Raw genomic sequence first — 27010 nt, forward strand, 5'->3', positions numbered from 1 at the left:
AGTTTTAGATTTCCAAATTTGTTGTTGTTTTAGTAATGAATCAGTTTAAAGTGAACAGTTCATATAAACTTAGCTGTGCAAACTGGGTTTGTAGGTTGAAGATTGATTGGGTTTTCTGAAAGCTATCATTGATTCCTTAATCCCTATAAGAATTCAGTTGACTTCCTTATAACTATTCCCATTGAAGTTCAGCATTACAAAATTAGGAGCTTGTCCTTCCATCTTGCAGTGTTACTTGGAATTGAAGCAACCAAGAAAGGTTCTCCGGAGGCAGGCTGTTCTGGGAAGGCAAGGACTGGTGCACAGGGATAACTTCAAACATTGTTTTAATAGGTCTGTTAGTGAAATGGTAGAGAATCCCAAAACTTATTTGACAGGATGGGTGCAACTGTTTTTTGGTTTGTTTATTCCAAATCTGGGTTCCTAGCCTGAATCATAAGTTAGTGGAAATATTTGTTAGGAACCAGTGCTGTCCTTGCTTTTTTTGCCTTGATAAAGAGAACATCCTTTGATAGTGTTATTTGTAGACTTCATCTTTTGGTAGGAATTACTTCTGTAAATTTTTTGGATGTGAGTAATAAGTTAGTGTGGTTGAGGAGTTATTTGCCTCTTAAACTGGCAGAAGTGAAAGCATACTCCCTTTTCTGTTGGTGCAGTTGAAGCTTGGTGTGTAAAACTAAGTGGGTGAGCCAGAAGCCCAAGTTAGCTTCTGTCAAGCGGGCTGTAAAAGGTGCTGAGGAAGTAATGTCTTAAAGTTTTATTGTGAAGTCTGAGAGACATCCATCAGAGGACTCGGAAACTGTCAAAACTAAAATTTGCTTGAATTTCAGATTCCAGTAGCACTGAACTAATCGAAGTGATAGTTAACAGCTTTGAGAGTTTGGTGGAGAGAGGCAAGTTAACACTTAAGTGCTAAATTTTTCAGATGTCAACCTTGTTTCATTTCATGAATAAAAAACCAAACAAAAACCACTTACCTAGCAGAAGATGTGGAATAGGTTTTCCCAGCTAAAAGTAGAGAAAACGTTGCACAAATTGAGCAGTATTTTTATATTTAATTATGTCTACAGGAAATATGTAGGTAATTTAAACATATGTTTCAGGATTAACTACAACCTCTGTTAATTTCTTCTCTATGTACTCAATTTAGGAGATGTAAGATAATCACGTGGTGTTTGCAGTTTTGCTCAGCTTACCTTCTTCATTTCATTGGTTTTGATACTGTTGAACTACTATGTTGGTCATTATTTGTTCACCATTTAGTCAGTATATTGGCTCTTCATACCGTTGAGGAAGGATCTTGCTTTTCTGAACTTAGTGTTGCTTTTTGTTCTTAGTCTACCATAAATCTTTGTTTTTTCATTGATGAGTGTCCATGTGCAGTAAAGTTAGTTGCCACCCATAAAGTTCTGTAAAATGGGACTCCGTTCCACCATATTTTAGCATCCTGGTACCTTTGCACCCTTCCAACAATTACTGTATTTTATGTGAACGTTTAATTTGAAGAAGGCTGCCCTGTATTTCTGCCATACTCTATTTAAAAAAAAAAAAAAGGCAAAGCACTATATATGCCCTTGATTACTGCTCATTGACTTCGTGTCAGTGAAAACCTCTTTCTCATAAAAGAAAGAGGAGGGGATACTTCCTGCTTATTTGTACAGCTGGAATAGTAAATCTCTATTGTCCCTGTGGCTGCCATAGTGGCAATCATGTAGAATTCATGCTGTGATTATTGCGTTTAGCTAAAGAAAAAAATAACAGTACAAGAGTCAAAGGAGTTACATTAGTTACGGTTGTAACTTACTGAGGCTTTTAGTCCTCTGGCTGCCTCCCTGCTGATTTGCATACCAGGTACGTCTTGTGTGTTGTATCTAGAAGGATCACGGCACCAATAAGAGGCACTAGTGGAAGCAAAAGTGAAAAGGAGTTGTATTTAGAGTTCTTTCTCTTTGAATCTCAAATGACCATAGTTCTCCCTTACACTTACGCTTTCAGTTGAGGCTCTAGTGGAATGCTTGGGAAAATAGAAATCTGTTTCTTTCTCTTTTCTGTTTGTGTTATCATTCAGGGTTTTTCTAATGAGAATTGAATGGGTCAAACTAATTTTTAGAGAATAATGTAAATGTCTGGACTCAGTATAAATTCTGACTACTTAGTCATTAGAGTATCACTAATTGACATTTAATAGTTTCTGATTAGAGGCATTCTGTATGTTTCTTATGGAATGAATATTTAACTTCTGCATTTTTCAGAAGAAACTGGTTCACTCGGAAGATCCATTTAATGATGAACAACATGAGCGGCATGAAGTAGAAATGCTAGCCAAGAAGTTCGAGGCAAAATATGTGAGTTACTGTACCTGTATTAAAATATACATATATTTAATGGTGATAGCTTATGATTCTGTAGAGATGTTAACATGTTATTTTTCCTGAATAGGGTTGTTAATGTAGTGTCAAATACCTTCTGTGTATTTCAGAGCTGACTGTCTCATATTTCATATAAGCAGCTTGAAGCTGCTACAAGCTTATTAGACGGGTCTGCTAAATAGATATGTCTATAGGATGTTATAGCTTGTGAAGCTATTCTTGGAAAAGCTTCCTATATAAATACAATTGAGTAATAGATGCAGGTCAATATTCATGATAAATATTGTGCCAGAGGAAAGAATTTAAGTAATGCTGTTGTGTGCTATTGAACAGCTCTTCTGTTTGGGCTAAATACTGATGAATCTTGATGAATTTCTGACTAGTTTGGAATGCTTCCAGAAGAGGTTATTGTTGAATAACAAGTCATTACCTGATGAGTTTATCTTGTAGCTGCCAGCTACGTGAAGATACTCGGCTGACTCCTGAAAGTGTAGCATGAATGACTTGAACAATGCTAGGTAGTAACATAGAGACTTTCACTAATAAATGAAGGTAGAAATCAGAAAATGTTGACTAAAACCACACCCAAACAGGTTTAAGAATTCATATGGGTAGGGTTGGGTGATTAATTCTGAGCTGGCAATCAAAACTCATCATCATGCTTAGGCATGCTGATATTCTGGATTACTAATAGAGCACCTCAATAATAAAGAAGGGAAACAAGAGCAGTCATGTGTATCTTTTGCCATTAATATACATATTACAATCTTTGTCTGACTTAGTAGGATGTTTTTTTTTCTGGCAAAGGCAGATTTCTTCAAGTGCCCAGTCTGTACATTGTGTAGAAGTAATTACTGTTTCAGGACATGTTAGCTATGATAGATAACAGAAGAAACCCTTAAACGGAGAAGAACAGTTTTCATCTTTTGGAGGGGTTGGTGGAACCTAGTATACCCAGTGAAGGCAGTTCCAGAATACTATTTACCTTTCATTTGAATGATGAATTAATTTTTGAAAGTGAGGGAGAAATTTTTCAACTATACTCCTCTAGAAAATTCATTTCCATAATACAAGTTAAGGAATTTATAATGTCCTGAAATAAGTTGCTTAACTACAGCAGATGAAAGTCAGTGCTGAGCATGAAAAGCAACATATGTAGGAGGGAGTGGTAGTGGAAGCAATCTAATTTTACATATATGTTTATACATACATCAAAGCTAAACATGTACATTTATGGACAAAATATGATGTTATTAGACTTAATGAAAACTGGAGTTCAGTGCTCAGTAGTCATAAAAAGGGGCAAATAGATACTTAAGTTATCTAAATTCAGCCCTTTCATTCCCCAGCTGAAGTGTCTTTAACATTCTGTTACTGTACAGAAGCAGTGTTTTTTACCTTTAAACATCCTTGTTGGCATACTGTTCCCTTTTTTGTTCTAATTTCTTTTTTTAAATGAAAGGATATTAACAGTAGATGTCCTGATTTATCAGTGATATAATGATGACTTATGAGTTTGTTCTCTGATCCTTTTTTTCCCCAAGTCCCAATTCCTTTCAGTTTTGACCACTGTTGATTGGTGAGCAAATGTCATATAACTGCCTGGAACAACTTCAGTGCTTCCTGAGCTGCAAAACACATTGGGAGCACACTGTATTTGTTTTCCTTGTTTGGTTTGTACTCTGTTTGTGTGGATTACCTTTTATTGATACTGGATTCAATTGATGATTTACCATACTAAGTTCAGAGCAACTGTGAGGTCTTTCAGTGATTCTTCAGATGTCTTTTTTTGTTTACTATCCTCAGTAATTTCTGTCATCTCACCCTTCCTGCAACTGTCAGCCCTCTGCTTCTAAAGACGAATGAATACACCTTCCTTGGTGATTTCACTGATTACTTTCTTTGCCAAAATGGAATACTTATTCCTAGCCTTAAACCAGACATTAATTTGAGTGGATGTTCCCTTTTATCCCATGGTAGTTTCTTGTCTTTAAAGGTCTTTCACCCTTTTCTAAAAGCATTTGAAGTACTCTTTTCAGTCTACCAAAATTCTTTACTGCTCTGGAATGTATGTTCTGTGCCTGCTGGTTCTGTTCTTTATAACATCTATTAACTTGTCAAAATACGGAAATCTGGCTTACTGGTTTAAGGAGTCTGTTGTGACCCTTGATTGAGTCTTCAAAAATTGGCATTGTATTTGCTACCTTCTTGTCCTGTTGGGCAAGGTTGTGTAAACTTTAGGTTACATGCCGCAGTTAATTTGTTGAAGTCACAGTGACTTTTCTGAATACTTGCGTGAGTACTGTTTGCAGCCTCAGGAACTAGACATCTTCATTTGCTCTAGTATCATGACTGCTTATATTCTGGGACAGAAAGGTGGGAGGGACTCTTTTGGGAAAGGTGAAAAGCTTCAGTAGTAAAACTTCCCTGAACTGCTGCATAGTAAACACTGATTTAGATAATCCCTTCACTGCTTCTGCTGTGGTCTTGCATCCTTAACATCTTGATCATACGGGCTTTCAACACTTCCTTAAACATAGCTGAGTAGAACCAGGCCTGAAGGAAATTCTCTAACTATACATACAATGGTTCAGATACTTTCTTATATCTGAATACAGGTTGTTTTAATCATGCTGTGTTTAATTCTGCTATTATGAGACTTTTTGTTATTAACTTTGTTTCATATCTGCACTATATTTTTGTGAATAACAGGCAGTCAGAATACATTGACAATTTTTTTTAATGCCCATACACGGAAATCGTAGAACAGCCATTGCTGCAAAAGGATTTTGGACTCTCAAACAAGGATGTTAATGGTTACTTGGACTGAGCAAGAGATGTGGTACAGAGGTGGATTGCATTACACATTAGTGAGATGAGTAAAGTATAGTTTATGTAGGATTCTCCAGACAGCCTGCTGGCACCTCAGAATCGTGAACATTGCATGAGCTTTTGCACTGGAGTTTAAACAGAATTCTTAAGTGCAACCTTTATTTTTCTAAGCTTTTTTTCTTTTTTAAAAAATGAGTTTGAGAGAAAAAAAAGTACTGCATGTTTTGGGATTGTGCAGTCATCCAGATGTTTTACCAGGTGAGTGATGGTAGGGGATGATAGGACTGATAAGAAAAGTTAGGAATACGCAGCTTGGAATATAGCTTGGAAACCTGAATTAAAAATGGAACTCACATTTGAGGTTTTTCTTCTAGGACTACTACATGCATTTTAGTTATAAGCAAGAGACTCCTGTTTGCTTGCAAAAGTACATGCTTTACTTAGTTACAAACTTGAACTTTTGCAAAATACTGTTAAGATGCTTATACTTCTCACAAAAGAGCAAGGATGAAACCTTTGCATAGTGTCTGCATACTCGTAGTAACATGTGTGTTGTGATACTTGGATGTCATAACTGAAAAGACACTCCTAAACATGCTTAAACTGTAGAGTACAGGCAGATAAGCTTCAGAAGCAAGTCTTCTCAAATTTGTGGAAGAACACTGGTTACTATTTTAGTGAGGGTGGCTTTGGGAGAATTTTATCTTATAAGAGTTCTATATTGACAATTTAACAACATACAGAAGTTAGAAAACAAGGTCTCTTATATTCCCATTTGTATAACTGTAAGTTTAGATTCCCTGAATGTTTGAGCTGGGTGTGAGTTTTTACTTGGCTCGATTTAACAATAAAAGTTTCACATGAGAAGAGTACTTACAGCTTAAAATGAAGTTTACCATCTTCTGGAGGTGAGTCCACAGTCTGTGATGCAGCTTCTAGCTTTAAGTTACTTAAGAAACCATTTCATGTCCAGTCCTATCAACTGAAGTGATACCACTTGCAGTTCAGGTGATTTTATCTTAGTATGTTTTTCTTCAGTTATGTTGTATGACTGTTGTAATTTCTTGAAAACTCACAGACACCATATCTACAAGTGCCAGAACAGTATTTTTTTTTTCTTTGACTTAGGTTGCTTCTCTACAGAAAGTAAAGCCTGTCTTGTGTGGGGAGGCACTTTACTGAATGCTAGGCTACCAGTATTTTCCTTTGTAATGACTCTGTAACATACTGAAAAACTTAACGCTTTCTGAATTATCCCAGTCCTATCACTATGTTTTAAAAACATAGGACAGTGAAACATCTCTGAATAGAAAATGTTAGGAAGATCTTGGTCATGCAGGAACCAAGTAGCTAGTGAATACTTTACAGGGGTGATTCTGGTGAGGCACGTTTCCCAGAATTCATTCCAGTGTAAAAGTTTCTATTGGTCATCTAGACCAACTTCAAAGCAGCATCCAAGAAAGCAAAACTGCTAATTCCCTTGATGACTATCCCTCCAATGCCTTATATTTTGTAGAGTTTAGTATATTGATACCCCATTTCCCAAATGATATAAAACTTACTTTATTTTCAGGGTGGAAAGCCCCACAAACATCGGAAGGATCGCCTGCAGGATCTAATTGATATAGGTTATGGTTATGATGAAACAGACCCTTTCATTGATAATTCTGAAGCGGTAAGTAAGCCTCATCAGAGTGGCAAGAAGAAATAAGACAATGCTTTATTTTTTTTGATAGAGAAGAAAGGTAAGGGAAAATACTTTCTGTTCATGTATAACTGGTATGGACCCAAAAGGCATACTACTTTGGGAATCCAGTGGATGATTGTACTTGTAGTCTCGTTCAGCTATCATTATTCACTGCAAGAATTAAGAAAGTTGTTGCTAGATCACATAATTTTCCAGCTTTAGAAATCAAATTATTTTTATTTGTGCCCTTCCTTTACTGTGGACTGAAATGACACTGGCTCTATTTGGTTTCTTGTACTAGCTGTCTGGATTATTAGTAGATTACTGGTGTTAATTGCCTGGCTTAGATCAGGAAGCTATTCTAGTTTTAAGAAACAGTACGAATAGGATGGTTATTCTAAACATTTAACTGAATATGTCTGAAAAAAATTGAGATAAAATAGCCTGGTTAAACAGCAGGATGTTACACCTTATTTTGTCTGGATATTTTCAGAAATGAAAACACATCTCATGGTAAAAGAAAAATGTGTTAGGTGGAGGAAATACCAGGGATATCAGGAAGTTTATATGAGAGCATTTGAAGATATCTTAGAGGTGATATATGAAATTATGAAAATGAGGAAGAAGCTTGAAAGAATGAATGGATGATGTAAAAGCTTGGAGACCTCCTATAATTCTCCTTTGTTAGATGCCAGGAAGAAGTAGGTGCACTATTTAGTCAAGTAAAACCAAACAAAAACCTGATAAAACCCACCGATCACTTAAGCCAACCTTCAGTCTCCTTCACTGCTGAGTGACAGTGGACAAAGCAGCAATGATCTGCTGCTCTGAAGAGAAGGGAGCTAAAAGTCTGAGTGAGAGAGGAAAGGTGATGAAAAGGAGCTGTGAGAAGGGACTAGGAAAATCACAGAAGAGAAGTGCGTTGCTCTAGCGTACATTATGTCAAGCCTCTATTTAAATGTGGTAGTAGATCTGGGAAATTATAAAACTTTGTAAAGAGCTTCTATGAGCTGGTGTTCATAGCTGTGAGGTTTCTGATGTATAGATGGTGCAGTGAATATTTCTCTTAAGAACTGTGTGAGGTGCACAGAAGTTGTGCTGCGGGACTGAATCTTTTTGAGGAAAAGTTCAACTGTTAAGCAGACTGAGCTCAGCTGTGTGTATTGTTAGTTTTTTAAGTAGGTCTGAAGGCACATGAACAAGTTCCATGAAAATGGAGTTTGCTGTAGTTGCTTATTGTAGCTTCTATTAATTTGTCCCTTTTCTTGGTCTAGATTAAAATTGTAGTTGAACTTGCCAATATTAAACTGTCCTATCATTATCCCTCAACTTTTGGTTGTGCCATTGGAATAATATTGGAGCCTAAGCCTTGGTACATCCTTTCCCAAAGGTCAGATTGTCATCTTCAGCTCAGTAAGAACAGGTGTGCTGTACTCGTGATGAGAAACCACTTGAACCTATAGGCTTATTTGGTTTCTCACTCTTGCTTAAGTTAACAATCCTCAGTTTAGAAATTTCATGATATGGGATGCAAGTTGTGTCTTGTTTCTTCTGAGTTGACTCTGACCAGTCACAGATCTGATATGTGAGTCAGGTAGCTTTCAGTACAGGTCTCTGTTAAAGAGGTACGTGAGTCTGGCATAGTAAAGCACTTGCTGGTGTATTAGTACTTCTCTGACTGTGCCTCCTTCCAGCACTGTTCTTGTTACCAGCAGCAGACCTGTTAGGTTTGCAGGAGCATTTACATCTGGTATCTCTTGCCAGACTCCTTGCAAGAACATACAAAAGGCAGTTTTTAGAGGACCAGATGGTTGCATCGTGTCGTAGCTGTGGAAGCTACTGGGGAGAATGGTGTATTTTCTAAAGATTGCTCTCCTGAACAAATCATTATGCCTTGAGTCTGCATTACAAATGCAGACTAGTGAGAGGACATCTCTGTTTTGCCTTTATCTCCATTTGTATATAGAAAAGAAGAAAAAAAAAAAAAAAAAAGCACTGTGTGCCAGCTGCAGTCAAAGTTGCTGTTACAGAGCTTAAGGGTCCTGTAATGTGAAAGTTCACCAAAACTTCTCATTCTACCTCAGATGCAAATGGGAAGCGTTCGGAAAGAGAATCTACATGTCTGGCTTGGTCATCTTCTGTGTGGCCAGCTATTAAATCACTGTATACCCTGAGAAGCATGAGAGCCAGGCCCAGCCTAGACTTGCTGCTTTTTGGAAGATACACTTTCTTACATATAAAAAGCTGTAATATTGTGGGCACAAACACTTGAAAAATGAGTATGAGTGCCTTGTGAATTGCTTCATGAGTGGCATCCTGTTGTCTTCCTCTGTATTCTAGAAAAAAATAATTCAAAACTTCCTTAGAATTTTAGTCCTTTTTCTTGTCACAGGTATGAAAAATAACTGAGCTCTTTGGCACTGCAACAGATTTATTCATTAGCTTTAGAGATTTTTTCCTTCTCAAAACAGATTTTGAGGTAGTGCCATCAAATATTATTCAAGAAATCAAACCTATACAACTCATAAGCCTGTTTTTTAGCAGGCATCATAATTGAGTTAAGGAAGTTTGCTTGCTTCGGGTCCATTTTCACTTAAGGAATTTTGTACGTGTAACATAGATGCATATGTAACAGAGCATTTGGGTCCTCCAAGGATCCAGGAACGCAATTGTTCTGCTTGTTTTCTTGAGGGCAAGGATCAGGGTCAAGTGCAGGGAATCTCTTAATGGCATGATTCTGGGGTAGTGGAATTTAATAGGGCTGAGTACAGATAGGTACAGGGCATGCTGTTCTGGAGGAGGGTTCTTGGAAAGTGCTAAAAGAAGGGAACTTCTAAGCAAAGAGATTTTTCCTGTCAGACTCCTCAAAGATGACTGGTACCTGCCCTGATGAAGTAGGGTAGAATCTGGGCTGCTTAGTAGGCTGCATTGCCATTGTTTACCTCCGGTAAAAATGAAAACCATGCATGAGACTCTTACAGATTTGCTTTCATTGTTTATTCTGGAAAGAATTCTACAGCATAGTAAAGACTAAATGAAAATACTGGAGAGAGGTTCTTGCATGTGTATTACCCTAAGTGACACAGTCAATTCCTGCATCTCATCTTCCTTCAGATTTGTCTCTGCTTAAAGGAGTAGGTGCATAGTTACAGACTGCTGTTTGCTTTGGATGTATCTGGTATACATGCTGTTCAGTTTTATTACTTTGCTGTCCTCCTTGGAAAATTTTTAGCTGGTCCTGCTTGGAAGAAGTGGCTTTTCCACTCAGTGTAATTGCAGGCAAGTGCGAAATCCATGCTTCAGTCAACACAGTGGATATTTTTGGGTTGAGCATTTTGATTGTAGTCAGTGGGTTATGAACTCTTAATTGCAGAAAAAAAGTAAATGAAGACTGTCTTAACTTTCATTTCTAACCGCTGTGTGGTGGTTAGTCTGACGGGAAGTCCTAATCTTTATCTTAAAGGACCTCAGTGGTAGTAATACACAAAACGTTCATAATGTGCAGTGAAAGCTGTCCCTCCTCAGTGTTTCAACTGCTTTGAGATTGAAAATAGGTTTTGCTGTAGTGTAAACTGCCCAGGACTACATTCTATGGGGAATGGTATTCCTGTAGATTTCTGCTTCCCCTCTGTTCTTCCTGCATGCGCACACATGCATATACGTGCGTATCAGCCCCATTTGGCTGGACTGCTTGCTCTTGTGATGACCTCTGAATATTTGGTTGGTTGAATGCCTTCCTGACAATGTAAGCTTTATATAGGTAGAGATTCCAGGGGAACACAGTGCTCTCTGAACTTTCTGCTAATACAAAACAGGGATCTGGTGCTTGGTGAAAAAGTATGCTTTTTTTTCCTTACTCAGAGGTAGTAAAACTTGTATATCCAAAACAAAGACCACCTAGCACCTTCCCCCATTGTTGGGTAGATGAATGCAGAGGAAGAACCATCCACCTAGAAACATGTAAACAGTGCAAGCTGTATTTTGAAGCAGTGATACCAGGTGGTCACACTGACAGGAACTGAAACAAAATATGAATGCCAAGAGCAATGGGAAGCATCCAGTACTTGGCCATATGTCAGTATTTAACCCAGGCTACTATATTCATGGTTCCACAGCAGCAAACACTGGTGTAAGAATCCTGTGCTGCTTCATAGAGAAAACTAGTCTATTAATGGTTTCTCATTCTTCAAAACAGGTACTTCAACTTAAAAACTTATTTTTCTTTAGCCACGTATTGCCTCAAGAGCTCAGACTCTCTAAAATTAGACAGCCTTTCAAGGACTGGATGTTGATTTTAGTAATTCTGAACACACTGATAAAAGAGTTGCTCTTTTTCTCTCTGGGTTCTCTAGAATACTTTGCATAGTTTGAAGCCTTAGTCTCAGAAAAATTCTGTGTCAAGATGTACAGGTTTCACATTTTTGGGATAAATTTGACTTCATCTTGTAATCTCCAGGCTTATCAAAGGGTGTGATAGATTTTATATGATGTTCTCTCCCACCCTGGCTTCCACTCAGGGGTTCCTGCTGTGTGTGATCTTGCTGTGATGTGAAGCTTGAAGCTGATGGATTGCCAGTAGGAGCATCTTGCTCAAGACTTTTGAATATTTGAGATGCTTTTTCCTAGTGAGAATGATAGCCATTTGGGAAACAGCAGAGCTCGGTGTGCTGATGGTGATTTTTACCTTTTTTTTTTTTTTTGGGGGGGGGGGGGGGGGCGTTGGGTTCTAGGCCAGATGTTGTTTTAGGCCAGCTTGATGTTGTTCTCTCATCCTTCCTGCTCAAAGGAGCTTGTTTTATGCATAGCTATGGAGAGCAGTGTTGTTGCTTGAGAAAGATAAAATTCTCTTTAAAAAAACCCAACAAAACAAAACTCCCAAAAAACCCAACCAACAACAACAAACCCAAACCTATCAACCTGCCTACAGAGGCATATACAGAAAAATGCTACATAGGATCCATTATTAAAAAGGGAAATAAGAAGGACCCAGGAGACTACAGTCTGGTCAGTCTCAACTTGATGCCTGGCAAGATCATGAAGCAAATCTTCTATAAGCTATGTTAAGGTACATGGAAATCCAAGAGGTGATTGGTGACAGCCAGAGTGGCTTCACTAAGGGCAAATTGTGCCTGACAGATTTGATGGCTGTCTATGCCAAGGTTACAGCATTGACAGATGTGGGAAGAGTGACTGACGTAATCTGCCTGGACTTGTCAACAGCTTTGCACGGTGTCCTGTGTGACATTGACAAGGGTGTGGTTTTGATGGGTGGACCACTCAATGGATAAGGAATTAGCTGGGTGGTTGCACTCTTGAGTTGTGGCCAACAGCTCAGTGTCCAAGTGGAGACTGGTGACAAATAGCATTCCTCAGGGGTCCATACTGGGACCGGTGCTGTTCAAAATCTTTGGTGACATGTACAGTGAGATGGAGTGCACTGTCAGCAAGTTTGCCAATGACACCCAAACTGAATGGTGGCAACTGACACGCTGGAGGGAAGGGATGCTGTGCAGAGGGACCTTGACAGGCTTGAGAGGTGGGCCTGTGCAAACATCATGAAGTTCAACAAGGCCAAGTGCAAGATCCTGTGCCTGGACTGGGGCAACCCACAGTATCAGTACAGACTGGGTGGAAAATGGATTGAGAGCAGCCCTGAGAAGGACTTGGGGGTGTTGGTAGACAAAAAGCTTAACATGACTTGGCAATGTGCATTTGCAGCCCAGAAAGCCAACCATATACCATATCAAAATGTGGCCAGCAGGTCGATGACAACTGTTGTCCTGCTCTGCTCCACTCTTGTGAGACCCTACCTGCAGTACTGTGTTCAGCTCTGGAGCCCCCAGCATAAAAAGGACATGAACCTGTTGGAACAAGTCCAGAGGAGAGCCATGAGGATGATCAGAGGGCTGGAGCACTTTCCTGTGAAGACAGGCTGAGAGAGCTGGGGTTGTTTGGCCTGAAGAGGGCGGCTCTGGGGAGACCTTATAAGCAGTCTTCCAGTACCTAAAGGGGGCTTATAAGAAAGCTGGGGACAGACTTTTTAGTAGGGCCTGTAACAATAGGACAAAGGGTAATACTTTTAAGACTAAAAGAGGGTAGATTTAGATTAGATAGAAGGAAGAAATTCTTCATGGCAAGACTGTTGAGACACTGGAACAAGTTGCCCAGAGAAAGTGTAGATGCCCCATCCCTGGAAGTGTTCAAGGCCAGGCTGAATGGGGCCTTGAGCAACCTGGTCCAGGGGAAGGTGTCCCTGCCCATGGCGAGGGGTTGGAACTAGATGATCTTTATGGTCTGTTGCAACCCAAACCATTCAGTGATTCTATGAAGCATTTTCACATTGGATTGGGAGATAAATTTAACATAGTTCTATTTTTCATGTGGGAAAAGCTGCCTTAGTAAACCTTTTACCACAAACCTCATTCACACTGAATATGTGAGGGTGCATTAAAGCTTTTCGTTTTTTTAAGAGATTCACTTACTAGCTGTTTCATTAGCTATGGATTTGTATGTTTATATTAACTGCTCTTGTCTTCGTTTGCTGTCACTTTGCCCAGTCGTGGAAGTTCTGTGGCTGGGGACTAGTGCTTACCTGAGTGCACCATGTTGTCTTTAATAAAAGATGTCTTGCATGCTTCCCAGGTGTCTTCAGGGTAGATCTGCTGGTTGGCCCTTGACATGTCATATGTGTTTGTGTGAATACAAGACAAATTTCTATGAGGAGATTCTTTCATTGCTTTTTATCCCTCCTCGCCCCAAGATAAATAAAGGTGTAAAGTGGAGGACCAAACAAATAAAGCAGATACTGTTCTGCTTAATGCAGAACAGACACGTTTAAACTGCATATGCAGCAGTCCACTAGTACAAGAACCATTATAACTAGAGGTACAAAGGTAGTTGATTTTGCGGAAGGGGTCTGATATTTCTCAGAGCAACAGTAATGTTCTCTTACTCCTTCTGCAAAATACCATATCCTGTTTGGGGAAGGAATAACTTAATTTCTTAAATAATTTTTTAAAATTGTGTGTTCTGGCCTAGGCTTCAAGCAGGTAGTTTACGACGGCTCATGTGTTTAGGGAACTCAGTGGGACAACTGTGAAACTGAAAACTCAGCGTCTGCATAGGTACTTGAAAAAACACGAGAATTGTACCTGGGCTTTGTAGTACCATTGTTTAAATTTGCGTACATAGAGAATATAGGAATAAGAAATAATGATGATAACAGGCATAGGAATTTCTTGCTTTTTTTTGCAAAATTTTAATTTTTTGAAGAGCAAAAAATAACTTTAAAAAGTTATTTGAGCTGCTAGAGGGGTAGATTATGGCCTAGGATCATGAGTAGATGTATTTAAGTAGCACAAGAAACTCAAGTGTGTTCCAAAAAATATACAAACAATATAATAAAAGGGAGGTTATAACATGCCAAAGTAACAGATCTTTGATGAGAGCATTTGTCTTAAATGTCATATATGGTAAGTCTGGTCTTAATGTTAGATGAATGGAAAAAGAAAGCATAACTTTTTTTCTACAGAAACGTCTAGTAATTCCATAACATGAAGCCCAGAGAGGTTAAGTAATACATCGCATATTCATTTGTAACCAAATCACTGAATTATACTTTCAACGTGGGTCAAAGTTCAGTCTCTGAAAGAATAGTTGAACACGTAAAGGTGGTCACATGAGTGGTCATACATTTTTATAATTTAGGCTGAAATATTTTCAAGGCAGTAAGAAGCTTCAGTGCAACAAGATGACATTAAGCTAATAGCTTGACTCCCGTGACTGGTGGAGGGGTGTAAAAGGTGGTGGTCATGGTATGAGCAAAATAGGGCAGTATATATATATCTGTTGGTACTTCTCTCAGGGTGCTCTGGTAGGCTGATGGTTTACAATATCTTGATTACTAAAGAAGGATTCTGCTAGGAGACTATCCTATCCTAATCTAGCCTACGCTGAGCCAGGTATTATATCTTTAATAGTCTGTTATGCTTTTTTTTTTCCTGTTGATGCTTTGCTAGCTGTCCTTTACCCCAGGGTTAAAGAAAACATAAAATTTGCCTGTGCATTTTGGAAGAGGAATGTTCTTTACTATGGGATAACTGTTTCTGCTTGCTTTTTGGTGTAGTCTTGGATAAGAAAAGTAATATATTGTTCTACTTTAACCTTGTTAAGATAGAACCTTGTTCAGGATTTCATTGTGTATTCTATTGTGCTATTTTTCAGAAAGGTAGTTCTGTTTTTTTGTTTGAAAACTTATTCTTAAAGAATAGCAAAGCCAAAGAGTGCATTTCAGTTCTTTGTGTCTTTAAGAAGCATAGAGGTCAATCAACTATGTTTGTGGGCAGTATCTTGAAGTATGTAGTGAACTGTATCATTATTCAGTCCATTTGACTGAAGCAGCCATGTTTGACATAACTTCAGTAGCTTGTGTTTGTTCAGTGGGCTAATGGTGATCAAAAATAAACAGCCCCTCCCTTAAAACACTTGGAAATGTTTGCAGGGAATCTTATTTCCAGGACTTAATACAGAAATGTTAAAAAGAGTTTTTGTATGCGTAATTTGATAGCATAGCTTGTTGTCTGGAAGGGTGCTGATTGGGGATGGTCACGGTCAAAATATCTGAACAGAAGACCAGACAGTATAAGATACTGCTCTGTGCTGTGGGTCTGGATTTCAGAACTAAATTGGTATAATACCTGAAATGTCACTGTTCTTATTGGTATGATAATGAAGTTGAAACTGGTTATTTTTTAAAAAATACCTTTCATACCTAAACATCTAATCAGATCAGTGGCACTAGAAGCATAGCTATGTAGCTCAAGGACAATAGTTGAAAATAACGTGCTTTTAGATGATTAGAGAATGTATCAGTCTTGCTTTATCTGCAGAATGATTCCATAATCTTTTATGGGGCAAATTTGTGTTTACAGGAGTCAATCATATATCAAATTCTGTCTGTCTGTAGGTCTGAGAATTTTAATTCTCAGTCTTGGAATGTATGAGGAGGAGCAGAACACTGTAAAGGGCTTAAACTGTTTTTCCTAATAGGATCACTTCTGCTGTTTCATACATGGAAAAAACTAGTGCAAAGCAAAAGTCTTGAAACCAGTTAATCAGAAGATTTAGAAGTTGCAAGAGGCGTGTTCCCTTTAACTGAGAGCCCTGAAGAAACGTCAAATTTAAGTTTAATGTAGCTGTTGCTGGTATCTTAGACAATCATATTCAAATTTTGTGTTCAGTTAGGGCACTAGAAAATATAAGTTTACCTCAAAGGAGGTGGTACTAGATACATTCTAGTCTGCGCTCCTCAGTTTTTGGTAAGTTGAAAATAAAAATGAAACCTTGAATTGTAAGTTACACCTTATTCAGTAGGCTGAGAACAGACGCTGTTTTGGTAGGGAAAAGTAAACCCTCTCAAGGGTTAAGGAGAACTGAATGTCAAAAATGTCTTAAAAGTCTGACTAAATTCATAGTCCTCAGCAGAAGCTGTTGAAACCTCAACTGGTAAGTTACACATCCACATCTTGCTGACCTTGTTTGCCTGCCGACTGTTAGGGGATAGCTTGTTCATCTGCATAATGAACAAATTCTGCCTTTCTGGTTGCCTTGTTCCTATGGATGTGCCACATATCACAGCAGATTATTAGAATTATCAACATGCTTCATGGTTTCCTGACTTGTGGACTGTCTTTAATCCTTCCTTTTTCTTGTGTGGACTCCAGGCCTTCCTTTAGTGTTTTGCAGCAGAGTCTTCACTGTGTTTCCCTTTACTTGTTCTTCACTTCTTAGGATAATGGTCCCAACTTTGACTGTGCTTTTTCCTTCACTCGGCAACTACTGTATTCTGTTTTGATCCTGTCTTGCCCCAGCCTCACAGTTTCAGTTCACACCCTGTCAGCTCAAAAGGGAAATGCCTGCTCTGTCTATTAAGTACTGTGGATAATCACTTATTTTCTTTCCCTTTCATCTTCCTTGTATGTAGTGAAGCTGGTTGAGAGCTGTGGAAAAACATCAGATTTCTCTGAACTTCTTACCCAGCCTCCACTATCAAGTTTGCTTTGCATCTCCTACTTTGCATGATTGTCCTGGTCTCTTAAGATGAATGACAAGGCCGCAACTAAGCCACTTTGCTTTCATTTTGTCCACTTAATAGATTCTCCTGCTTTTTTGCGCTAGTCTTTCATATGATCCTAGGGCATTTCATAGATCCTGTCACCACTTTTCCTTTCTCTTTCTTTCTGTACTGCTTGTTAAGCCTTCCATTCCAGGAAGATGAAAGCTGATGACTCATGGAAATTTCAAACTACTTACTCAGATTAAATCCACATAGGCCTCTAGATCAGGCATTCACCAGCTTCCTTGCTGAAGTTACACATTCACTGTTTTTTGTCTTCTGGATTCTCTTCTTCCTATCTTAATGTTTTTGGTAGCCCTAACTTTTTTTGTTCTTAAAGCATTTTAAGTTCAGAATATTTTGCATAGCATGGAGGGGGAAGTGAAGTAAGCTGGTAGCTGACGCTCCACACTGTTCCCTTACTGTAGGTGATCTCAAGGCTTCAGTTAACGTGGTAGTTGAAACTGTCTACTAATTTATTCATCTGTGTAATTCTGTCTTAACAGACATGCAGTGGAAGGCCTGCTGGTTCAGGCTTCAAAATAACAAACACATTGCTTTATCTCACTTAGTCATTTGGCTGTGCTACCAAACATTTATTGCTTGCAGATCAAAAATCAGCTTTTTCCTCTGCCAGGGACCATACCTCTGAGGTGTGTCAAAATCCTACCCTTTCTTTCAGCAGAAGGGCAAAAATTGATTCGTAGTCATTGCACATAATGTTATTGTGTCTTTCTGGTACTTTTGTAACATGTTCGAAGTCCTGTAAACATTTTCTCCTTATCTTTGTTGACAGGTTTGGGTCTTGGACATTCTCTTTTTGTCCTTCTAGACAGACTGTAGCTTCCAGAATTGTATTTGTTGGTTATTAAATGCACCATTTTACAATTTTCAGTATTTGAAGACAAAGACCAGTAGCTCAAATTTGGAATAGTTCAAGACAACATTGTCCTTCTGCATAGTGATAATTGCATTGTCAAGGCAACCCTCTCTCAGTTCTTTTGCAAATACTTCCATGGCTTGCTTAGTTGATACTTATACATAGAGCTAGAATGAATCTGTTAATCCTCCCAGCCTTTCTGAGAATTTGCTTTTCTCAGAATTCTGAGAAACAAGATGTTTCCTAGAGATTCGACAGTTTTCTGGTAATACTTGGGACAGTGTCATTCTGAGAGGCTGCTGGTCATGAAATAATAGAATTAATGTTGTTTCTGCTATACGTAATGTCAACCACTTTTCCTATGTCTTTGTATTTCAATATTTTTGAGATACAGCTTTAGTTCTAACTTGGAAATTCTTTCATAAATACTAAGTATTTTTCAACGTACAGTGTATATAAGAGTTTGGAAACTTTTGTGGTTTGAAAACTGTCTGAACAGATAGAATATATCTGACTTTCAATGAAAGAAGCCCTGGCATTGGTGTTTTTGTAATAGGTAATGTTGTATGCAACACCTAAAATGGGAAATAAGCTAACAGATACTGTGGTTAAGTTTGTCGTGTCTAGGATAGCATTTTTAGCAAAAGAAAATTTCAGAAAACTTTGCAGGAGAAGTAGGTTTTTGAACAGGGCACGGTGATTAGAGTTGGAACTAAATGTAGCATGTGTTGGAATGTCTGAATCAAGTGCTTTGCAGAGATTGATATTAATGAAAACTGGTAGTCTTAATGAAACAAAGCATATAATCTGAGAAGTTTTTTAATGCTTAATTAACAAAAACATCTGTACAATCTTCAGTCCTATCTTCTGGATATAATACCCAATTCTGTAAAATTCTGACATAGATTAGGTTTCTTCCACTGCAATATAGTGACTGTTCAGACTGCCTTCTGGAAATAGCTGTGGCTGTCACAGATAACTTAAAAGCTCCTATGATAAAAGTGATTGACTAACAAGGTGATTTTAATTGCACATAAAATAGAAGGGTATTCAACAGAAACATTAAACTGAAAAACTAAAATCGATAGAGGCAGGGTTTTTTTCGGTTTTGGCTTTTGTTTTTTTTTTGTGGGTCCCCCCCCCCATTTGTTTTCACCAGTGATGTTGCTGATACACCTGTAAGGCTGTTGTAGATGAAAACAAATAATTATCTGTGCCTGCCTACTTTCTGTATAAAAACAACCAGTGAACAATCAGGTGAAGTTGCTCACAGGCAGGTAGTATATCATTGTTCATATGGTTTACGTGTTTTGATTTAACATCTAGCATAATGTAACATGCTTTCTGAAACAGAATATTGGGGGGAAAAATTTAAAAGTTTTTGGGCTTTCCCCCCACCTTGGGGAGTGGGGGTGGGGAAATGCCTCTGTGCCCATTGTTAATTTCCTTCAGAAAGCAGTACTTTTAATTTAGTAATCCTGTCTTTTCTCCGAAAAAAAGGGCATTGTTTTGAAAGTAGAAAGGTAATTCTGTACCTTGATCACCTTCAATAGCATTACCAGTCTGTTTCTGTTGTAGCAAGCTGTGCAGTGTAGTTGTATATAATTTTTCACGTGTGGAGACTGGGGAATGAACTAAATTCATTTTATTAAGAAATGCTGATAAACTCATAGTCTTTTTCCCCACCCAGTATGATGAATTGGTTCCTGCATCCCTGACAACCAAATATGGAGGGTTTTATATCAACACTGGTACTCTGCAGTTCCGGCAGGCATCTGATTCAGAGGATGAAGACTTCGCAGAAGATAAAAAGCATAGGCCACCTAAAGTGAGTGATGTTAATTATGCTTTTTATAACTTATAGCTAGATGGACATTGGGAAATGCTTGATACTTTTAGAATATCTCATAGGAAGAGGCTGAAAGCGAAATGATACACAGTACTGTTTTATTGCATTTCCTGTTTTGTGGCTCATGCACTAGCATTGGGGATATAATTCATGATTTCCACAGGTTGTCTAGTCTTGTAAGGCTAACCGTCTGTTTAGGCAAGTTAACAAGTTATGTCTGTCCATCTTGAAGTGACAGATGATTCTGTAATTTTATAGGAATTTTATTATGAGGTGAGAACTTAAATTCTCCAACGCTGCTTTTATGATGTTGCATAAAGCTTGCGTGGTTTTAAATTGTTCCTAATACTCAGAATAACACTAAAATATCTGTTAAAATAATTTCAGTGCATAAGAACAGCTATATCAAAAAGTATATATACAGTCTTTCCCAAAGTGTGCGGTTCTATGTACTTTGACAAGTTATGATCAATGCAAACATAATTGCTTGCATATGACATTCACAAGTTCCATGCAATTCCAAGAACTTGCTGCTTTCTGACTCTTCCTGCTCTAGAATTCTTGAAATTTAAACATAATAAGGTTCTTGCATTGGATCTGATTGGAATGGAGTAAACTTTCTTCTTAACAGCCCTTACGGTGCTATGATTTGGATTTGAGACTAACATAGTGTTGATAATGCACCAAAGTTACCTGTTGCTGAATATTTGCACAGTTTGAAGGCTTTCTCTTTCCCTACCCTGCACCAGCAGGTAAGCTAGGGTAAGCAGGTAAGCAAGAACTTAGGAGGGAAGACAGCTGATCTGAATTAGCCAAAAAGATGTTCCATACTATGTAACTTCATACTCGGCAATGAAACTGTGGTAGCAGAAGGGGGTGGGTGGGATTCAGTCTTCCAAGGTGGCCATTGCTTATACTGGCTGGGCATCAGTCTGTGTGTGCCTTAAAGTATTCTTACTGTAAGCTCTGAATTCAGTAACTATTTAAAAATAATAAATGATTGAGACTTGTCAGTAACAGCAATTGCTGCTATGAATCTGTGGTACTGCTTGCCTTTACACACACTGAGGTATTTTTCCTGGCTCTGAATTGGAAAGTGTAAGGAAAACTAGATGCCTCTTTCTGTAAAAGTCTTTTAGGGTGGAAGAATCATTGTCCTTTATTTGATCTCTTTTCTAGATAGCAAAGTTGAAAGAAAGTGAAGATCGAGGAATGAAGAAGCGCAAGCGGAAAGATGAAGGGACAGAAAAGGAGAAGAAGCCTCGAAAAATGAAAGTTCCTAAGCAGCTGGGGTATGTTTCTTTCTTTAGATGAACCCTTGAATTGTGAGGTTTGGTTTCAAGATTGTGTGCCATAGCAAGATTATCACAGCTGTTTAGAATATTGTAATTTTAAACTATAATTAATAGCTAATAGATTTTGGGTTTGTAATTTATGCAGATTTTTTGCATAAGTCCTACAAGCTAATATTTGTCCCCCAGAATTTTTAACAAATAATAATAAAACAAGGAAACAGGAATTGCAGAACAGAAATTTTGAGTCTATGAATAGCATTATCCATCACTGTTCTACCCAAAGTCTTACATAGCACTAAGAATTACATCTTGTAATAAAAAATAGCTTTCTTCCTATCCCATGGTTTCTTATCTGAAAACTATAAACACACCTTAATTATTCTACATGTTTCTTACTAACTTTGGTTTCCTGAGTTCTGAAGTTAGCATGGAAGGATTAAGGACGTGGATTTTTTTTTTATTGGCTTCTAGAAAATTGTCATTGAGTGAAAGTTGTCTTATGAATATTCAAGTTGGTGTTGAAAAGGTATTGATAGTCTTTCATCAACGTGATGCATTGGCAGAAAACACTTAGTTTAAGTACCATATAGCTGTTGAGCTTGCATGTCAAAAATCTTAGCAATTAATAGAATTTTTAACATACATGGTGTGCCTAAACTTAAAGCAACTTGCCACCATTCAGAAGTCTGAGAGTCAAATTGCAGTAGCATAGATCAGCCATGAGTTTTAATAACTGTGCCAACGCTTCCATAATTAAATTGCAAAGTCAAAAGGAAATAAACTTTGCCTTAATGTGTACAAAACTTAACAAAACAAATTGGTTAGAGTGTGGAATCACATGACCAGCAAAGGTTTACGGTAGTTGATAGAATAGTGTGAAGATGAAAGTACGATGTACTGGCTTCTCCCCTGATAATCTTTTAATTGTACTAAAATCACAGATTTTTGTTACAGATTACTGAGGTCTCAAAAATCACATGCATTCCAATGAAAGATTTCTTTCCTCTACAGAGTAATGGCCTTAAATTCACACAAGTCTGAAAAGAAGAAAAAGAAATTGTATAAAGACTCACTCTCTCTGGCTGCCATGATCCGTAAATTTCAAAAGGAGAAGGAAGCCATGAGGAAGAAGGAATCTAGTCCAAAACCTCCAGTGACTGTTGCAACCTCTACCCCTAGTAAAATTCCTTCCTCCTCTCTCAGTGCAGGAAATGATATCTCTGACTTGAATCTTAGGATCAATGATCCTGTCCTCTCCATTTTTGGTAGCACAAATGAACGTGAGCTCCTGCAAGAAGCTGAAAGTGCCCTGGAGATGCTGGGAGACATTGACTTTGACAAGTTGCTTGATGGCACTTCTGATGGCAGCCCGGTATCTGAGCTGTCAGGAGAAAATGGAAATGTCACTCAGGCAACCTACACCTCTCAGGTCATGACACCCAAGCAGGTGCCTGCCCTCCCAGAAGGTCTGCCTATGCTACTTGAAAAACGCATTGGAGACCTTCGAACAGTAAGTATGAATTTACTGGTAAGGGATTGCATTCAAGAATCTGAGAGAATGAGGAAGAATAATTAGGGCCTAAGTTGTCATTCTTGGATTGCTGACTGAAACTCTGAAAATGTTGAATTGATCTTCATGTCAATCTTAATGGCTGTATTTATACTCGGATGAAAATGGGCACAGAGATGATGCAGGTAAATTGTTAAGCAGTGTTTGTTTCACAGTGGAGACAAGGTTTTCTAAATCTTCTGTGTACAATAATTATTTGTTTGGGTTTTTTCCATAACAGAAATGTCAGTGTCACTTTAACTTTAATTTAGTTGGTGAAATGGATGGGCATTTTCTTGCTTTGGAGGAGGAAACTTGAAATATGACTGTGGCTTACGAATTGATGTCTTGAATTTTTGGCTTTGTAACAGAAAAGCTAACTTGCTAGTTCAAAAAAAAATGCACCAATCAGCAACAACAAAACCCACCAAAAATCCCCACCACCAAACTGAAAAACAAAAAAACCCACCCCAAAATACCAATCACAGCCACAAAACTGAATATTTTCAAAGGTTAGAATGGAGTGCAAACTATTTAAAGATGTTAGTAACAAATATTAAATGAACAGGTTACAAACATTCTACTAGTTTATTGAAAGGGATCAGAGCTACTAAGGTATTCTATGCTCCTTGTTTCAGTTGTGGATGTTACCTTAAGTTGAGAAAAAATGTTTTGTTTGGTTCTCTAGATTCTGATGTTTATTCTGAGCAAGAAAAAGCTTGAAGTGCAGCTTTTCCTTGCTCATTAAGTTTTGAAAAAGCAGTTCAAGTTACTACATTTTTGGGAAAAAAAAATCTAAACTGTAGCAGAGCTTGCTTTGCTAAAATAGATAAATCATAATGTTTGTTTTTTGTCTGTATGTAAATGTTTGTGTTCTTAGTTTTAAATGTACCAAGCTAAATACAATCAAGGAATTAATATTTACTAAAGTGAGAGAGATTATTTTGTCTGCCTTTGAATATTCAGGTTAATTTTGCTATGAATCAACAATAAGCTTCTAGCAAAACTGTAGAACAACTGGATTAGGCCAAAAGTTAGTGTTAGTTCCCTGCCCCAAATTCATGCTGCTTCACTGTAGAGCAAGTCCTGCCCGGTTGAAAGACAGCTTTGGTTCAGTGTTGCTTAGAAAACCTAACTCTTCTATCTTCTGCTTTTGCTGTCTTCTGGAAGCTTGGTGCTGGCTGAGCAGAGCAAGTTTATCCATACGCTTGGGGAAAAACTAGATTGTGTTGTCTTAAAGATTGCAACTTCTTTACCTTCTGCAAATTGCCATCAACTGACACATTATTAGTGGGGGGAAAACATCATCTGAAAAGCAGGAAAAAAGAAATGTCTTGTCAAATACTTAGTATGCTCACAGCTTTAGTGCTCTTTAGTCCAAAGAAAGCTAAGAAGTTTGTAAAGCTGTGGGGAAAAAGCCTGTTCTGTGCATGGATTATGATATATCTAGATTTTAAAAAGACCCACCACTTCTAGAAAGCCACTGACTAAATACAACAAAAACTTCCTGACTTCTTTTGTATGTTAATGTGTTCTGGTTCCCTAAGTGGGCAACTGAACTACCACAACAGAGAGAATATTGTACACAAGCAAGAAAGTAATAAAATGGCATTTTTCTATTGTGAAGGAATTGTCAAAATAATTTGTGGGGGGAAAAAACCCACCACAGTTCAGTAATAGTGATGCAGTTTTTGAATCTGCCAATGTTGTTCTCTTCAGAAGCCAGCAACGCTATCCAATGTGATAGTATAATGCTGAAACCACCGTTTAAGGTCTACCTGGGACCAAAATGTCTAAGTATATCTTTCCTTCCACTTTATATAAACCAGAGGATGTTAATAATCCTTGTGTTAAATATGCTTAAAGATGCTGGATTTAAGACTTTCAAATTTGTCTTCTTTAGTATCCTATCACTTGTAAACTTCTATAACCTTTCTAATTTTTTTAGCGGAATGAATGCTTCAGCATTCTTAGACAGATAGTACCATCCCCTCAGCAGCTGAATTTATGGTAGAAAGTAGTGAGTGGAATGCGGTCCTTATAGGAACTTAAACTCTGGTATCAGTGTTCATGACTGAAGTGGTACAGTCTTCAGACAATGGGCTACCTTGTGGTTTCTAATAGAGTATCAGACTCCTGTTCCTGTGCAGTGTAGAGTTCACAATTCCAGAAAATACTTTTCTTTCACATTTAAATGGGTTAGTTACAAAGAGCCAAGAACTGTAAGTATTTCATAGTAATAAAGGAATTTTGTCAAGTTAATACTTGTATTTATAGTTTTTAGCTATGTTGTTACAAGTCACTAAATTTTTTTCAAAAAGTGGAATTAGAGGTTTTAAGTTATTTGACTGTTCAGCCTTGTAGCACATGAGCTGCCTCTAATGTTTGTCAGTCGTTATAATGATACTATACTTGTACTCTTCTGCATGCGTAGCCTTTTCTATCTCCTTTAGATATTGGTTGTCTGGTCCCAGTGCCAGAATGTAAGATGATAATAAGCCTCGGAAAGTTTTCTTTTGACTTCTGTAAATCAGTAGAGTGGATAAACAGTAGAGAGAAGATCTTACCAATTTTTGTAGAACAGTGCAGGTATTGGCTTTCCTTATAAGCTGTCATTGTTTGTGAAAATAAGAATCTAGGTAATAAGAACAAAAGAAAGGGATTCTGCATGGAAAGTCTTGAAAATCAGTAAAACCTTCTAATGAAAGGAAGTATGTATAAGAACAAAGCTGTCTTTTTTTTTTTTTTTTTTTTTTTTTTTTCCCCACCCCAGACTCAGGAAGTGACCAGACAAAAATTAGAGATGTAGTCTAAAGGTGGTGAGAATGGCAGAGAGCACCGGAAGAGAGGGATGAGGTATTCTTCTAGCATACATAATCACTTTGTAGAAATTGCAGTGAAGGACTGGGATGAATCTAAGAAGTCTGGGAAGTTGTAACTGGATGAGGCGCATAACAGAGCTAGGAAGGAGCCTTTCATACACTGAGAGTAGAAATGTGTTTGATGCTCTTGCTTGCTTGACTTGTCAAGCAATGCTCCTCTTTTTAAGGCTAACTGGTAGTGCAATGTTGCTGATGGTGAGATGATAAAACATCTCTACCATTTTCTTTCTTCATGGTTATTGAAAAGGTAAGTTTAACATCTGTCATCCAGACAGGTACTAAATAGAATGATTGTTTGTTGTAGAGCAAGCCTTTTTTAAGTAGAATTATAACAATTCTCACCCTTTTTTCTAAATGGCTGAGTATAGTTTGGATTTGTTTGTTTTTTTCCAATGCTGTTTTCCAGAAAATAAGAATGTGATATTAGGTATGTGATATAGCTGTAAAAGTAAAGATACAAAGGTTGTTGGGATAAAATGCTCTATGAACTTTTGGATACTCTTTATTGCTGTACTTTCAGGCCGCCAAGATGTTTGATGAAGAAGGCAGGAAGAAGTTTTTCACGCAAGACATGAATAATATTCTGCTGGAGTAAGTGCTTATCTGTACAACCTTCCCTTTTTGGAAAGGGGGTGAAAGGAAAAGTACAGAAGAGGAAATATTGTTGAGGTTGTTCCAACAAAGCCCTTAAAAGTCAATGAAGGTAGATCAGTCTAAGCTAGTTATTAGCTAAAAAGCTTTATATATTAATACAATTCCTGTCATGGCTGACTGTCTGTCCTTATCCAGTGTAAAGTGTTTTGTAGTGCCCTGTGTCCTTGACTTCATGTGTAAAATTCAACAAAACTGCCATTGTTTCTTGTCCCCCACTTTTATAACTCAGAACACCTTCAGCTGTCATGAAGTAAAATGCCAGCTCTTTTTACTGTGTAATCCTTCAACTAAGCATTTAATATAGAAGGTTCTATGTTTGTATTCTAAGAAACAAAAAGTAATCTCTAGAAGACTGTAACAGTCAATTGTATCAACATTGTTCTGTAATGGTAGAAGTAACAGAAATTTGAATGACAGTGTTCAGCATTGCTGAAGAAGTATGTATATGAATGGTTTCTTACCATTGATTAAGAAGACTTCCTTGTGTAAAAAAAATTATCTGAACGTGTCCCAAGCTGCTATTTTTAGTATGCGTAGCTAGAATATGGCATGCATATGCAGCTTGCGTAGGTTTTTGTTTAGTTGTCATCTTTATCTTGGAGTGCCTCACGGGTTGGCTGTCTCATTTGTTTTTCAGTATTGAGCTACAGTTACAGGAGATAAATCCTGCCATTCGCAATGGAGTGTACTCTCACCTTGAGGCCTTTGTGCCATGCAATAAGGACACACTGATAAAGCGTCTGAAGAAGTTACACCTCAATGTCCAGGTAATGGCAGGGAGATCAGCCTTCAGCATGAGTCAGTTCTGTAATAGTGACGAGGACAGAATGCAGGAGAGCAACAACCACACAGTCTCCAATAAACCAAAAGATTTTGGATGAGTTGCTGTATCAACTTAA

The 27010-nt window shown here is 37.9% G+C and overlaps 1 protein-coding gene across 3 annotated transcripts in view; it reads left to right on the forward strand.

Annotated features, from left to right (window-relative positions):
• The window catches only part of UBN2 (ubinuclein 2), a 56415-nt gene that overhangs the window by 2808 nt on the left and 26597 nt on the right, over positions 1-27010 (forward strand). Inside the window, exons 2-8 of one of the 3 annotated variants that reach the window (XM_055809057.1) lie at positions 2253-2345; positions 6775-6876; positions 19573-19710; positions 20911-21023; positions 22038-22536; positions 25978-26048; positions 26749-26878. In XM_055809057.1, coding sequence (XP_055665032.1) covers positions 2253-2345; positions 6775-6876; positions 19573-19710; positions 20911-21023; positions 22038-22536; positions 25978-26048; positions 26749-26878 — 1146 coding nt within the window. The remainder of the gene's footprint in view (positions 1-2252; positions 2346-6774; positions 6877-19572; positions 19711-20910; positions 21024-22037; positions 22537-25977; positions 26049-26748; positions 26879-27010) is intronic. The other 2 variants (XM_055809059.1, XM_055809058.1) reach the window with 2 other exon arrangements.

The sequence above is a fragment of the Falco peregrinus genome, chromosome 6 (assembly GCF_023634155.1).
Source record: "Falco peregrinus isolate bFalPer1 chromosome 6, bFalPer1.pri, whole genome shotgun sequence".
Taxonomy (NCBI): Eukaryota; Metazoa; Chordata; class Aves; order Falconiformes; family Falconidae; genus Falco; species Falco peregrinus.